Genomic DNA, 13,175 nt, shown 5'->3' with positions numbered 1-13,175 from the left:
AGATCAGTGTTCTCCTCTTTGGATGTTGCATATTTTGTAAGTCATTATTGAATGATAAGAAGGTATGGAATGCTGATTATATACTGCAGTGTGTGTGTGTGTGTGTAAAGTGCCTTCAAGTCGCAGCCGACTTATGGCAACCCCTTTTGGGGTTTTCATGGCAAGAGACTAACAGAGGTGGTTTGCCAGTGCCTTCCTCTGCACAGCAACCCTGGTATTCCTTGGTGGTCTCCCATCCAAATACTAACCAGGGCTGACCCTGCTTAGCTTCTGAGATCTGATGAGATCAGGCTAGCCTGGGCCATCCAGGTCAGGGTATATACTGCAGTATGTTCCTTTAAAGATGCTTTTAAAGACAAGTCTTGCTGGAGCATCAATTCTGCAGTTATACATATATACTATGTGACATCAGAATAACTACCATGGGCAATTGGAATGTTTCCCTTATAAAATTGATTCTTTTAGTTCTTTTGGTTACATGCTTATGTTTCAGATAATCCATCAAGGCATTGATGGACTTCTGTGTTACATGTGTATGTGTTGGATCTAACCTAAATTTCTGTGAGTTCAAGTGGAAGGGGTGATTCTCATTGATTTCCCACTCCCATAGCAGGCCAAAATGGGGGACAGAGACCCCCAAGAATAGTGGGGAGGAGGAGAATCAGAGGTCTCTTGCTGGAGGGGGGATTGGCAAAAGTTACATCCCCACCTACAGAAATCTAGGTGAGATCCAAGCCTGTATCCAATAGGTAACACTTTTGCTTACTCATGACACCACTTTATAAAAACTACATCACATGGAAGTCAGTAGACCACACAGGTAGCTTCTTGAATGACAGTATGAATCTCAGATTCCTATGCCTAACTTAGTGCTGTTCAGCACCACTAGTTTCATCTTGAAAATGTATTTCTTCTCTTTCCCTGCAGGGTAAGGGTGAAGAGCTATAATGATGGGGGAGGCTGCAAAGCCTTGTTTTGCCAAGCGCAATAAGGAACGGGGAATTGTAAATGAAGAGGACTTCCAGAAGTGTGCTTTACGTCATGATTACCAAGCAATGGATGATTATGGAAATGGAAGCAACAACAGGATGGACATGGGAACTGAGAAAAGGAAGGGAGCACTGGGTCACTATGGAACAGGTCCCAGGAAGGGAGCACATGGTGCTTTGAGTAGCCCAAATTCTTTTAAAAATACTGTTCACAATCAGGGGATGAGGGTAAATGATGCTCAAAAAGACCAAATTAGAAAGTGGGTATCTGACAACCATCGTACCAATTTAGATAGTTGGAGAGAATATAAATCTGCAGTACGGATTCCTGTGGTTATCAGACAGAGGAAGAATTCTGTTCATGACTACGAGGACCTGGGAAGCAGAAATGTACGGCGGCAGCTTCAAAAAGATGTTACAAATGAAGAAGTGTCAGATAAGAAAGGAAATTCTGGTAATGTACACGTTTTTAGATAACGTTCTTTACAGTTAAACTATTCTAGATACCTTGCTTTAGTAACTGCAGTTTAAGTTGCTTTTATGTATTTTATCTATTCTGCCTTCCATCTCTGGGGAATATTAAGGGTATTATACAACAACAATTTAATGCAATATTTACTATTAGGTTATGCTACAGTACAAACTATTATTATTGCCTTTAAAAAATGGCCATGGCTCAGTGGTAGAGCACATGTTTTGCAGGCTAAACATGCCAAGGTCAATCCATGGCATTTCAAAAGAATCTCAGGAAGTGAGTGCTAAGAGAGATGCTTCTCCTGCGTGAGGTGCTGGGCAATACTGAGCTAGATGGGCCAATGGTCTGATTCTGTATAAGACAGCCTGTATGCTCACCCCAGGCCTGTTGCCTACAATATATGTGGTAAAAGTGGTATTTGCCCTACAGTGGCTAAAGCAGTATCCTTTGTAAGGTGAGTCATAATTTTTCTGCCACCCCTCCATGTATGTTTAATAAACCCTTTAGCCAGAGCTGGAAAATTATTTCAGATTTGTAGGTATGGCATCAGTCTAGTGGGATCTAAACTGACATTGTGCTGTGCAAAACTCCAGCTACCACGATCAAATAGCCTTGAGTGCAGTCCACAGGGAAAGACTCCTATACAAGCCACACTGCAGTAGAAATGCCCAAGAGCATAGTCGGGGTGCTCTTATATTGTTCCCATTTGTGTCATTAGGGTTTGCACAAGAGAATTTACAATAGATTGCATCTTACTTGCTCTGGATAGACAGGCATCTGACAACGTTCCAGCCCTGTCTTCATCTTCCCCTTCTAGCCAGTTCAACTGTGCACCAGTAACAGGAGAGTATGGGGAAAATGTGCATCTAGAGCAGGGATGGGGAACCTCCGGCCCACAGGCCGGAAGCGGCCCGCGAGCTCATTTTAAACGGGCCCCGGCCTGCCTGCAGAGGCCTGGAGCTCCACGGAGCTAGCTGCCGCTAGCCAGGGCCTCCTCTCAGGCTTTGCTGGGAGGCAGGACGCATGCCAGCCCTGAACCTTCCTCCCCCTCCCAGCTTGCCTGTGTGGCGTGGCAATCCCCCAGCTGCACCCTGTGCCGCGGACTAATGCTGCTGGGGCAGCCGAGACTCATGCCGCCGGGCCTCGCCGGCTTGCTCGCTGGCCGTGCAGCTGGCTCGGTGGGCCTCTATACAGCCCTCCCCCTGCTCGACCCCTCAGCAGCCAGCGCTGAGGGGGCGGCCGAGATTGGTGCCGCCAGGGCCTTGCCGGCCTGCGCACTGCCCGCCCCGCCAGCTCGGTGGGCCCCTGTATAGCCCGTCTGAAGAGGGTGGGTGTGGGGGAGGCGGTAGTGAGGCCTGGCTGGGCGGGGGATCCTCCTCCTCCTCCTGCTTGCCCCGGGCACATGGGAGGCAGCGGGGCCCAGCCCGGCGCGTGGGCGCGCCGAGTTCCCCGCCAGGAACTCCGTGGGAGTGGCCGGCTCCGCCCCAACGCACCCACTCCTGTGATCTGCCGCGCCACGCCACTCCCTTCCCCCTGGCCAGGGAGAGCCTGCGACCTTCGCCCAGCCATCGAGTCCCTCCGGACAGGCAGGCAGGATGTGGCCCCGGTCACTGCTGTTGCTGGGGCACAGTCAGCTTGTCCGGAGTGCCATCCCCGCGGGGCGCCGCTGGCCAGAGAGCGTGGCTCGGCGCCATCGGGGCAACCCGCCGCTCCTGTCCCCGCCTGCAGGCAGCCTGAACTGGTGGCTGATGCCTAGTGAGGGCCGCTCGGCGCACCCTTCAGCTGCCTTTGCAAAGGCCCCCTTCCTGCCACTCGGCAGCCTCCGCTGGGAATCCCTGGGGAGGGGGGGTTACAGTTCTAATTCCTCTCTCTGAGAGGGTCTGACATTCTTCTCTCCCCCCCCCCCCCCACAGAAGATGCATCAGGCGTTGGGCTCGGCTGGGCGGGGGCAGCTGTCAATGGGGCAGCACGCCGAGCCTCCGCGGGAGGGGGGTCTCCCAGCGCCCTGTTCGCTGTGGGCTGTTCTGTGCACCCCCCGACTTCTCTGTTACGGGCTGAGGGTGGAGGTGGGGCCGTGGTGGGGGGAGGGGAAGCTGGAAGGCTTCATTCCATTAGGGTGCGAGGCCGGGTGAGTGTCTGGGGGAAGGGTATTCTCTCTTCCTCTTTTTCTGTCACTCTCTCCTTTTCTTTGACTCCCTCTTTCTCCATCTTTTTCTGTCTCTTTCTTTTTTTGTCTCCCTCCGTCCTATTTTTCTTTCCCTACTTTTCTTTCTCTCTTTCCCTCTTCCCTTTCCTTCCCTTCCTCCCTCCCTTTCATTTTTTCCTTCCTTCCCTCTTTCCCTCCCTCTCCTAAGGTTGCCAACCTCCAGGTACTGGCTGGAGATCTCCTGCTTTTACAAGTGATCTCCAGCCAATAGAGATCAGTTCCCCTGGGGGAAATGGCCCCTTGGGCCATTGGGCTCTATGGCATTGAAGTCCCTCCCCAAACCCTGCCCTCCTCAGGTTCCATCCCCAAAACCTCCCGGTGTTGACAAAGAATACCTGGTAACCCTAGCGCCCTTCCCCCCCCCCCCCGGAGATTTACGGCCGGATGGCCCCTGAATGGTTTTATAAATATGCAAATGGCCCTTGGCATGAAAAAGGTTCCCCACCCCTGATCTAGAGTGGCAAACTCAAGGCAAAACTTCCCATGCACAAACGGCCTATGACTGCTCCTGTAGCCTTTAAGGGCTCTTCTACAAACTAGAAACTGGCTCTTAACTAACAATTTGGATTCTAAGGTTTTTTGGATGTTTGATTTTTTGTGTGTCTGTGTGATAAATTAATATACAATGACAACATTATGTTGTGTTGGAGTAGAGATGTAATATTTCCAGAAATTTTGAAGTTGTATGGGAAAAATGCCCCCCGAAAGCAAACATTTGGGGGGGGGGGGAAATGAAGCAGTGCTTACCTCCCACTCAATTATAAACTTCTTTTACTGATTTAACAACATAAACATTATTTATAACTTAGCATATAAAATTATACTATTTAGCATATTTGTGGAATTTAAAAGTATAAAGTATAAAAAAAGTGTATAAAAAGTATTTAAAAAGTATTTTTCTATAAGAAAAACCACAAGGATACCTAAATTTAGAAAGAGTTGCAAACTGCTGGACCCTGTACTACCGTAGCACATGTATCTTTCAGTGTTTCGGCATTTGAGAGGTAGAAAAAATAGAGAACAAATTTTGTAGTAAACAAGAGAAAGTGTATTATTTAGACAGAAGCACTCACATACAGTCACAATATATTATCAGCATAATTGGATATTATTAAAGGAAGACACAGCCCTCAGTTTGCAAGACCTGAGCAAGGCTGTCAAAGATAGGTCATTTTGGAGGACATTGATTCATAGGGTCGCTATGAGTCGGAAGCGACTTGACAGCACTTCACACACACACACACACTTTCTAACACTGAAAATACTGAACTTTTTAATAATGTATTATTATTAAACACATTACAGCGTATTAATTGTTGCCAAACTTCTTTACATTTAAACCAAAACAATTCCTTGAAAAGGTTGTATATGTCTACATTAGGAAATGTCATTATCTAATGCAGTAGAATTTCTTACATAAAGCTTTTCATACTACGTTTTTCTATAAAACCTTTTCATTTCCGGGGAGGGGGGGTCACTTCTCTAGAATTTATTTTTTTCCACTTGAAACCTCTTCAGTATTTCAGGGTTTCTAAACAGTGGTTTGCTTAATTACAGCAGTATTAAGCTTTTAAGAAATTCCATAAGTTATTGCAATGGTGTTGAATACAGTTTTGTTCTGCTAACTGTTGAAAAGAAATGAAGAAACATAGGAAGCCAAGAAGATCAAGAAGGATGAGAAAAGAAGAGAATGATCAAGATGATGATATGGATGGACCAGTTATAGATGAGTCTACACTGACAGCAAAAGAATTGCTAGGGTTGCAGCAAGCTGAAGAACGACTGAAGCGAGACTTTATATACAGATTGAGAAAGGTAACTATTTCTGCACTATCAATTATTCTTTTTTTGTTTTCATTGGTGTTCCCTCTTTGCCCTCCTCCCTTATGTGTGTCTGTGTTTATATGTTTTATTTGTTTTAAATATTTATATGTTTTCATCTGTATTTTAAACATTGTTTTGATTATTCACTGCCTTAGGGACCCTAAATTGGGTGGAAAAAGCACCATACAAATGTTTTAAATAAAAATAAATAAATAAATATTGTGGTTTTGTTGAAAATGTCAACTGGACTGGAGAACGTGCTTTAGCAATTTCACTTCCTTGTCCTTTAAATATTCTCAGTTAAGAAGAGCTATGGTAGTAAACAGTTTTTAGACAAGAGTAAGAAAACTACGTATTTGAAAATTGTTTCAAGAGAACAGTGTTTCTTAGTTCTAGCCGGCAGGGTAGAAGGTACAACAGTAGTTTAGATAAGCTTCTATAGTTTATTGAGGGTATACATTCATTCATATTCATAAACCTTTAATGGCATATAGATTGAGGGTATACAAATTAGATGTTTAATATTGTTTATTATATGCACTATACAGTGTACTTCATGTATATGTATAATGCTGATTTTATTGGTACACAAAAAGACATACATTTTACAGGGGTGGGGGGGAATCTGTACAAAGAAATAAAGTCTATATTGTTAATTATGAACTTCGCCCCAGAGTGTAGATCTAAATTCTGTACAATGTGGACAAGTACACACAGGAAAATGTGTCTGAGAAAGGTAGGAAGGAATGAAGCAGAGATAGGAGAGAAGCTGCAGGGGTTACTGGGAGGGGGGGAGGATGCTGAGATAATGTTGGGAGGAGGACCAGCTAGGTGGAAGAGTGAGATTCCCTCACATGACGTTTCTCAGATCCTCCACTTGTAATGTAACAATATATTTCTTGATTTAATTACAAAAGGGCAAAGGAAAATAAAAATGAATTAAAAGTCAGCATTTTGTACTCCTTGGTAAGGGTGTGAAATTGTGTCAAAACAAATAATTTGCAATACTTAATTAGGTCATTGCTAAGATTAAGAGAGTAGATGCTATCAACATTCTGTACCCACAGAGCTTGTCAAGTCAAGACTGAAGTCTTGATTACTTTAGTTCAGATCAGACACATCCCTTGTCAAGGGAGAAAAATCTTTGAGGAGAAATTTCTCAAAGCAAATGGTTTATAGAGTATGTTACAGTTCCAGTCTGACACTAAAGCTAATAACGTAAGTGAAATATCAAAGAAGCAGGAATATGGATGTGTGGTTGATAGTTGTGTTCACAATATTAGCCAGTGTCATGAGACATAAAGATTTAGAGGTGATAACTTTCCAGCACAGTAGGTGAGAATATACAAAAATGATTTCAGTATGCAGGAACAAAGGATAATGTGGACTGAGAGGCACAGCTTTTGGTCATAGGCAACATTAACAGAAAATAGTTAAAAAAATTAATCGATGCATGTGTATTTCAATATATAGCTCCCCATACATATAAAGCCAATTAGAAATAGGATTCTGACCTACTTGAGTGACAGTACAAGACTATCTCTTTGTAGGTTTTCTATAACAGGGCTTCTTAAACTTTTTCCGCTTGCGACCCCTTTTCACCTGAGAAATTTTTACACGACCCCGGGTATATAGGTATATAAAATAGGTATACAAATCAAACATTTACTGATAATAAATCGTAAATACATTTATTTTAAAACAATTCTTTGGTATACATATAATGTTACCATTTATTAAAGACAAAAGCAAATTTTTCACGACCCCCCACATTCAGTTATGCGACCCCATATGGGGTCACGACCCACAGTTTAAGAAGCTTTGTTCTATAAGGCTGTACTGTTAGTTTCAGTGCTATTAAATGATCTTCAATATTCTCTTAATTCTGCTTTCAAGTGACAGTTCTTGACAAAAGTTTTGTTAATAACTTGTAATATGTTTCTTTTTAGCGCCCTCGAAGCTACCCAACAGCCAAATATACTTGTAGATTATGTGATACTTTGATGGAGTCTGTGGCATTTGCTCATAAGCATATAAAAGAAAAAAGACACAAGAAAAACATAAAGGTGAGCTAATGACAAGTCAAAGTATAACAGCACTTACGTTCATGTGTATTGTATACATCAAAAATAAAATTCAATATATCTATATTTTGGCTATTTCCCAATGCTGAAAAACAGTAACAGCTAACAGTGTTCTTAATAGTAACATACTTTCACACCTATTGTAAAACAGTTATTTCCACTTGTTTGAAACCTGCCAGATTTTCTTGCATTTATTTTCAAAGGAAAAGGAAGAAGAACAGCTACTGACAGCCCTCCCTCCACCAACACCTTTGCAGATCGAAGCTGTTGGTGTTGCCATTGAAAAAGTAGTGCAAGAGTTTGGGTTGAATAGTGAAGACTTGGAACAAAGGCTCAGAATTAAAACAGCAATGGAAGATGTATTGCATCAGAAACTGCCAGGTAACAATCTGTTTGAAAAATCTATTTTAAAAAGTCTCAGACCAGTGTATATTTTCCCTGTACATTAATAAACACTGGAGGATTTTGGAATTAAAGCCTCTTGTAGTTCCTGAACCAGTACTGGGAAAACTGGTATTATGGAGAGCATATTCTGCTCCTTTATTCTGCAATTTGAATTAAAATGTATCATTTCCCTTCACTTATAGATTGTTCTCTAAGACTGTATGGCTCTTCCTGTAGCAGATTTGGTTTCAAAAATTCTGATGTAAATCTTGATACCCAGTTTCCAGCCAGTGTAAGTGTAATGATTTTTATTAATAAATATTGTATAAATTAGGGCAGTTTTACAATACATTTTTAGAAGAAAAATGGTTGATATCTGCCACAATGTTACTGTAAGATGTTATCCTGGAGAAATTTCTAAATCTGAGCCGTTTCCAAAAGCAAAATAAAATTAAATGTGTGTTGGTGTACCACATACTCATACATTTCCTAGGTGAATAGCTATTAATATAAACTAGAATGTAAATAAGATTCTTACCTTTAATATGGTTATTGGAAGATTATCCCTTTACATGAAATTAGCTTACTTTATTCTCAAATACTCTTCCATCTCAAATCTTCAGTAAAAGTACTAAAAACTAATATGTATTTGGTTGATTAGCATGTTAAATGTAAAAAAAGACACTACACCAATATTTTAAAATACTTCTGTAAAGTAGAAATGCTTAGCGAAGTAAGATAGATCAACATTCTATAGTTCATGTTACTGTTCTTCACAGATGTCCCAACCAGATGTTCTTTTACTTGTACAAGAAAGCCTGAAAAACAGTGGTAAGGTGCATTCATTCTGATCTATAGCAAGCTACTTGTTCACTCACCCCATGTGAAAATTAGTCACTTCTGTGCAAGTAGTACTGCAAACAGATCTACTGAGTCAGTGCATGTGAAGGAATGTGTCTTAACAATTAGGGCGACTGTCCAATTCTGAAAATAGCAAGTGGGGAAAGTTCCTTGAGAATTAACACAAGTGCTGGAGTGGTTGTCCCTGCCCTGCCTATGGCCTGGCATAGTAAGAATTCTGCAATATATGCACAATTTCACCTTTATGTTTCATCTTGATTTATCTGGAATAGCTATGATCTGCTGGCTCCACAACTGGTCACAAGGGTGGATGAAAATTACAATTTCATTTATAAACATGCATTTAGACTTGAAAAAAAATCCTTTCAAAGGGGTATATTAGCTGCAGAGTGTCAGGGATTAAAAGAAGCTGTGTTAAAGAGATTTTGAGTGTGCTTCAATAAGGCTAGAAAGCAGCGGAATGTCATCCATTCTGTTGTCATTTGGGCAACATGGCAAATTGTTTGCTGCTTATACACCAACATAAGCAAATGAACTACACAGATACCTCTGCATTATAACAGATATACTTTCCGGTGAAAGCAAACACAGGAACAACCTCCATGTATCAAATTATCATGGGGAGAAGCAGCACACAGTAGTTTCAGATGTCCAGGTTGCAGGATCAGTAGCTATAAGTATCATATGAAAATTACATTAGTGTGATCTACCTTTGAAAGGTGAGCAAGGGAGTAGAAGGTTTTCCTTTAAAGTGCAAGAGAGATTTGACATACTAGTTATCTTTGATATTGTGATTGTGACTTTCTTTTCCCCCTTAGAATCCTTTATTGATGTTGATGCAGATTTCCATGCTAGAGTGCCTGTGGTGGTGTGCAAAGAAAAAGAAAGGTCTCTGCAATTTTATCTGGTGTTCTAACATATGGCAATGGAAATTACACATTTCCATACCTGAATAGGATTCTTTCTGTTGTAGTAACTTTACAACAAAGATCTTTACATGCAAAAATAATCATATGGTCAAATCATTTCTAGTTTAGAATTAAGGTGGTTACTCCTTCTGTACTTCTTAATTCTCTAATCATGTTTTCATTCTGTTCCTTTCTCTTGAATTGGCCTTGTCTGTAAGCATAGACATATGACCTTATCCTGGAAGTAAGTTGTATGGCATTCAGTAGGGTGCTGTTCCTCAGAAGTGTTCTGTTGAGGGGTGGGGTCCTGGCTCCACCCTCCCAAGGCACACCTGTGCGCCACTAAACTATTTTCACCAAGGCCTCTGAATTGAGAGGGGAAGGGGTTCATTTGTGACCCTGATCATCCTGCCCTCCAGCTTTCTTTCTGTGTTTCTTTGTTTGGAAGTAAAGGTCTGCCTGTTCTTCACAGGCCTACTCCGCCCCACTTATAAAGGCCCTGTTCCAGGCTGTGCATGCCTGGCGGTCACCCAGACCGTTCCCACAGGGGAGGCCTCTATTGATGGAGTGTGGGCAGAGACCCAGGTGCCCACCACTGTTTGGCAGCAGCCGTGTCAGTTTCTGGTTCACTGTTGAGCCATAAAATGAGCCATGAATTAAAGGGCCTAGCAACTGCCCCACAGCCATATATAGCATCTAGCCTGTGTCCTGCACTGTGACTACTGCCAGTACCCTTCCCCCCCCCCCCCAGGTCAGGAAATGGTCTGCCTCCTGTCCTGGATTCTTGAGAGTCTCAGCTGCTAATGTTGTTCCTGAGCAGCTGCCAGTTGGGCTTGGGGCGGGGGTTGTCGCAACTGCCGCCCAACGAGTTTGACAATTTCCATCCTAATGTCAATAAAACAGCATATTAAAAATCTGAAAGATTAGCTTGCATACTTTTTAATTAAATAAAGGCAAGTTGTGTATTGATCTGTGTATTAGGTTTTTCTAACTTTTACTAGCATTACTTAATTACCAGATTTTCCACCTTCATTATTTATTCTGGAAACAATTTATATTTTAAGAGCATAGTTAATCAATTTAGATGTACTGTGTAGTTAACCAGCAGTAGAGTCCTAAACAGCCTTATACCCTTCTAAATCCATTCATGTCAATGGGCTCAGACAGATGTAACTCTGCTTTGGATTGCATTCTAAGTGATCCCAGTAGGCTGCTCAGAAGAAAGCTAACATAAATGTTAAGAGGTGTAACACTTTATTTGGAAGCAACACCAATATTTTAATAAGTATGTATTTAATTATTGGTACTAAAGGTTTAAAGTTATTAATAAGAATAAAAAAGATTCATAACATGCTCTTTATCAGACATGTACATAACATGTACTTTGATACAAATGTTAATATTTCTGTCAAAATTCCTCAACTAGTTGTTAAATGTCATGTCACGCTTCTACTACTCATTACTGAGGGAGAGAGCAGAAGGAAGCACGGAGTCAACTTCCTTTGTTGCCTGTAGTTCCTTCCTCTGTTTTAAATGATGGTTTTTAAAAAGAGCTTTATATTTTTGTCATTTTAGTGGCCTTGTTTGCAGAGTAAGCGCAGGGAATGAAAATGCATGTCTGACAACAAATCACTTGGCTGCTCTAGGGAAACTAGAGCCTCATCTGGTGTCCCTTGTTATTGCCTTCAGGTACTGGGCAAAGGTAAGTGTGATTAGTTTATATATGTAGCCAATATTAAAATCAAGATTATTTTATGTTCTTCCAGGTGATACCTGTCTAATCAATTCTAGTTGTAATGGAGAGTTCTAGATATTTCTTGATCCACTATCTGGACAGGACCATGGAGGTGTAGAGATTTGTTCCTCCTATCTGTCTGCCTGTAAGCAAGATCAAGGCTAGGCATGAGGCTTTACACATGTTAGAATAGATAATTTCCCTCTATTCAGACAGATTGCACTCTGTCAGTTGGGTAACTGTGGTAGTGTGTAGTAGTAGAACAAAGTGGCAAGGAGCTAAGTCCAGTAGCACCTTAAAGAAAAAAATTGTTGGTCCTTAAGGTGCAACTGGACTCCTCTTCAAACTCCCCCAACCCCTAGAATTCTCAGTCAAAATGAGCAAATGTATGCATGTCTACTCAATTTTCAAAATGTATACAGGGCCATGGAATTGAAAAATATATGCAAGATCCAAACCGTAGTGCCTCCTGATTTCGGAACTATTGTCAGTAGGTTAGCTGCTACTTGGGCTTACACAGAGTTTACCCCCTACTCTAACATTTAGGAATTCTCCCATCCTTTTCATTTTCAGAACTAACCATGATGCAGTTATTATGTGTAACCATAGTTGCTTAATTTTGCTAGATTTTTCCAGGCGGTGTTTCCCCACCCTTTCTTTATTTCAAAGCTGGGTGGATAAGAATCAAGTATTTTCAAAAATTTAAATTTTTAAAAAATAAAATGCTTTTTGAGGAAAAATCTATTTAAGATACACTGTACTCCAAAGGTTATTCATCATGAAGTAAGGATTAGTTTTTAATTATGTAGCATGAGGCTGTATATTCATGCAATGTTTACATCTCTGGGTAAATGAAATCCATTAATCCATTTATAGTGTCATGCTCTTCCAGAGACTTCTGTAAAATTATTTTGGGCAGTTTTTCTATTTAGAAGATATTATCATAAATGCTTGGATTTGCTGTTCTCAAAACTGAATTTGTGTCTGCAGTGATAACATGCATCTTTTTCTCAGCCAAAATGTCATAAAATAAACAGAGAGTTGAGAAAAAGACCTTAATCTCATTGTTCCTTTGCAAATCTATGTACACAGAATCAACCCCTTACCTCTTTAAGTGCTAAGTTTCAAGAAGTTCAATTAATAGAAGATTATTTGGAGTGTGAGGAGAGAGGGGCTAAGTGTGAGGAGAGAGGGGCAAGCAGTAAAAATGAAAGTGAAACCTTTTGAACAGGATACTCCAAGTCTTTTTTAAATTAAATTTTCCAAACAGAAAGCCACCATTCAAACAAACAACAATAACAACAAACCTTTTAAAAAACAGACATAGAAGCAATATAGTAAAAAACAACAACCCAATCCCCTCAAAATACATAAAGTTGAATCATATTACTGACAGAGGGCTTTACACATGTTATTTAACACATTTTCCAATTTATCTTACAATTACAGATAAGATAGGAATTCATTGATGGCATTTAAAAAAATTCTTTATATATTTTGGACTTAATTCATTTTTCATAATCTGAGGAAGGGCTTAGATAGAAGCTGAGTACCTTTCTGATTTTCGTATGAAATAAAATCATGCCACGTTTCATAGAAATCTGATATTTTAGCTTGACCTTTGACTACTATAAGTTGATGTGCCAATTTTTCTGCCATAGCTATTTGCCACAGTTTGGAATACCAAGAATGTAGGGTTAAATGTCCTT

At 40.9% G+C, this 13,175-nt stretch overlaps 1 protein-coding gene across 1 annotated transcript in view; it reads left to right on the top strand.

Annotated features, from left to right (window-relative positions):
* Nucleotides 1-935: 935 nt before the first annotated feature.
* TUT7 (terminal uridylyl transferase 7) overlaps nt 936-13,175 on the top strand; it is a 43,040-nt gene continuing 30,800 nt past the window's right edge. Inside the window, exons 1-8 of the mRNA XM_056847922.1 lie at nt 936-1,443; nt 5,307-5,485; nt 7,444-7,560; nt 7,782-7,959; nt 8,166-8,254; nt 8,742-8,793; nt 9,642-9,711; nt 11,307-11,433. Coding sequence (XP_056703900.1) covers nt 948-1,443; nt 5,307-5,485; nt 7,444-7,560; nt 7,782-7,959; nt 8,166-8,254; nt 8,742-8,793; nt 9,642-9,711; nt 11,307-11,433 — 1,308 coding nt within the window. The 5' untranslated portion in view covers nt 936-947. The remainder of the gene's footprint in view (nt 1,444-5,306; nt 5,486-7,443; nt 7,561-7,781; nt 7,960-8,165; nt 8,255-8,741; nt 8,794-9,641; nt 9,712-11,306; nt 11,434-13,175) is intronic.

This window comes from Euleptes europaea, chromosome 4, assembly GCF_029931775.1.
Source record: "Euleptes europaea isolate rEulEur1 chromosome 4, rEulEur1.hap1, whole genome shotgun sequence".
NCBI lineage: Eukaryota > Metazoa > Chordata > Lepidosauria > Squamata > Sphaerodactylidae > Euleptes > Euleptes europaea.
This window is presented reverse-complemented; position numbering and strand designations above follow the sequence as displayed.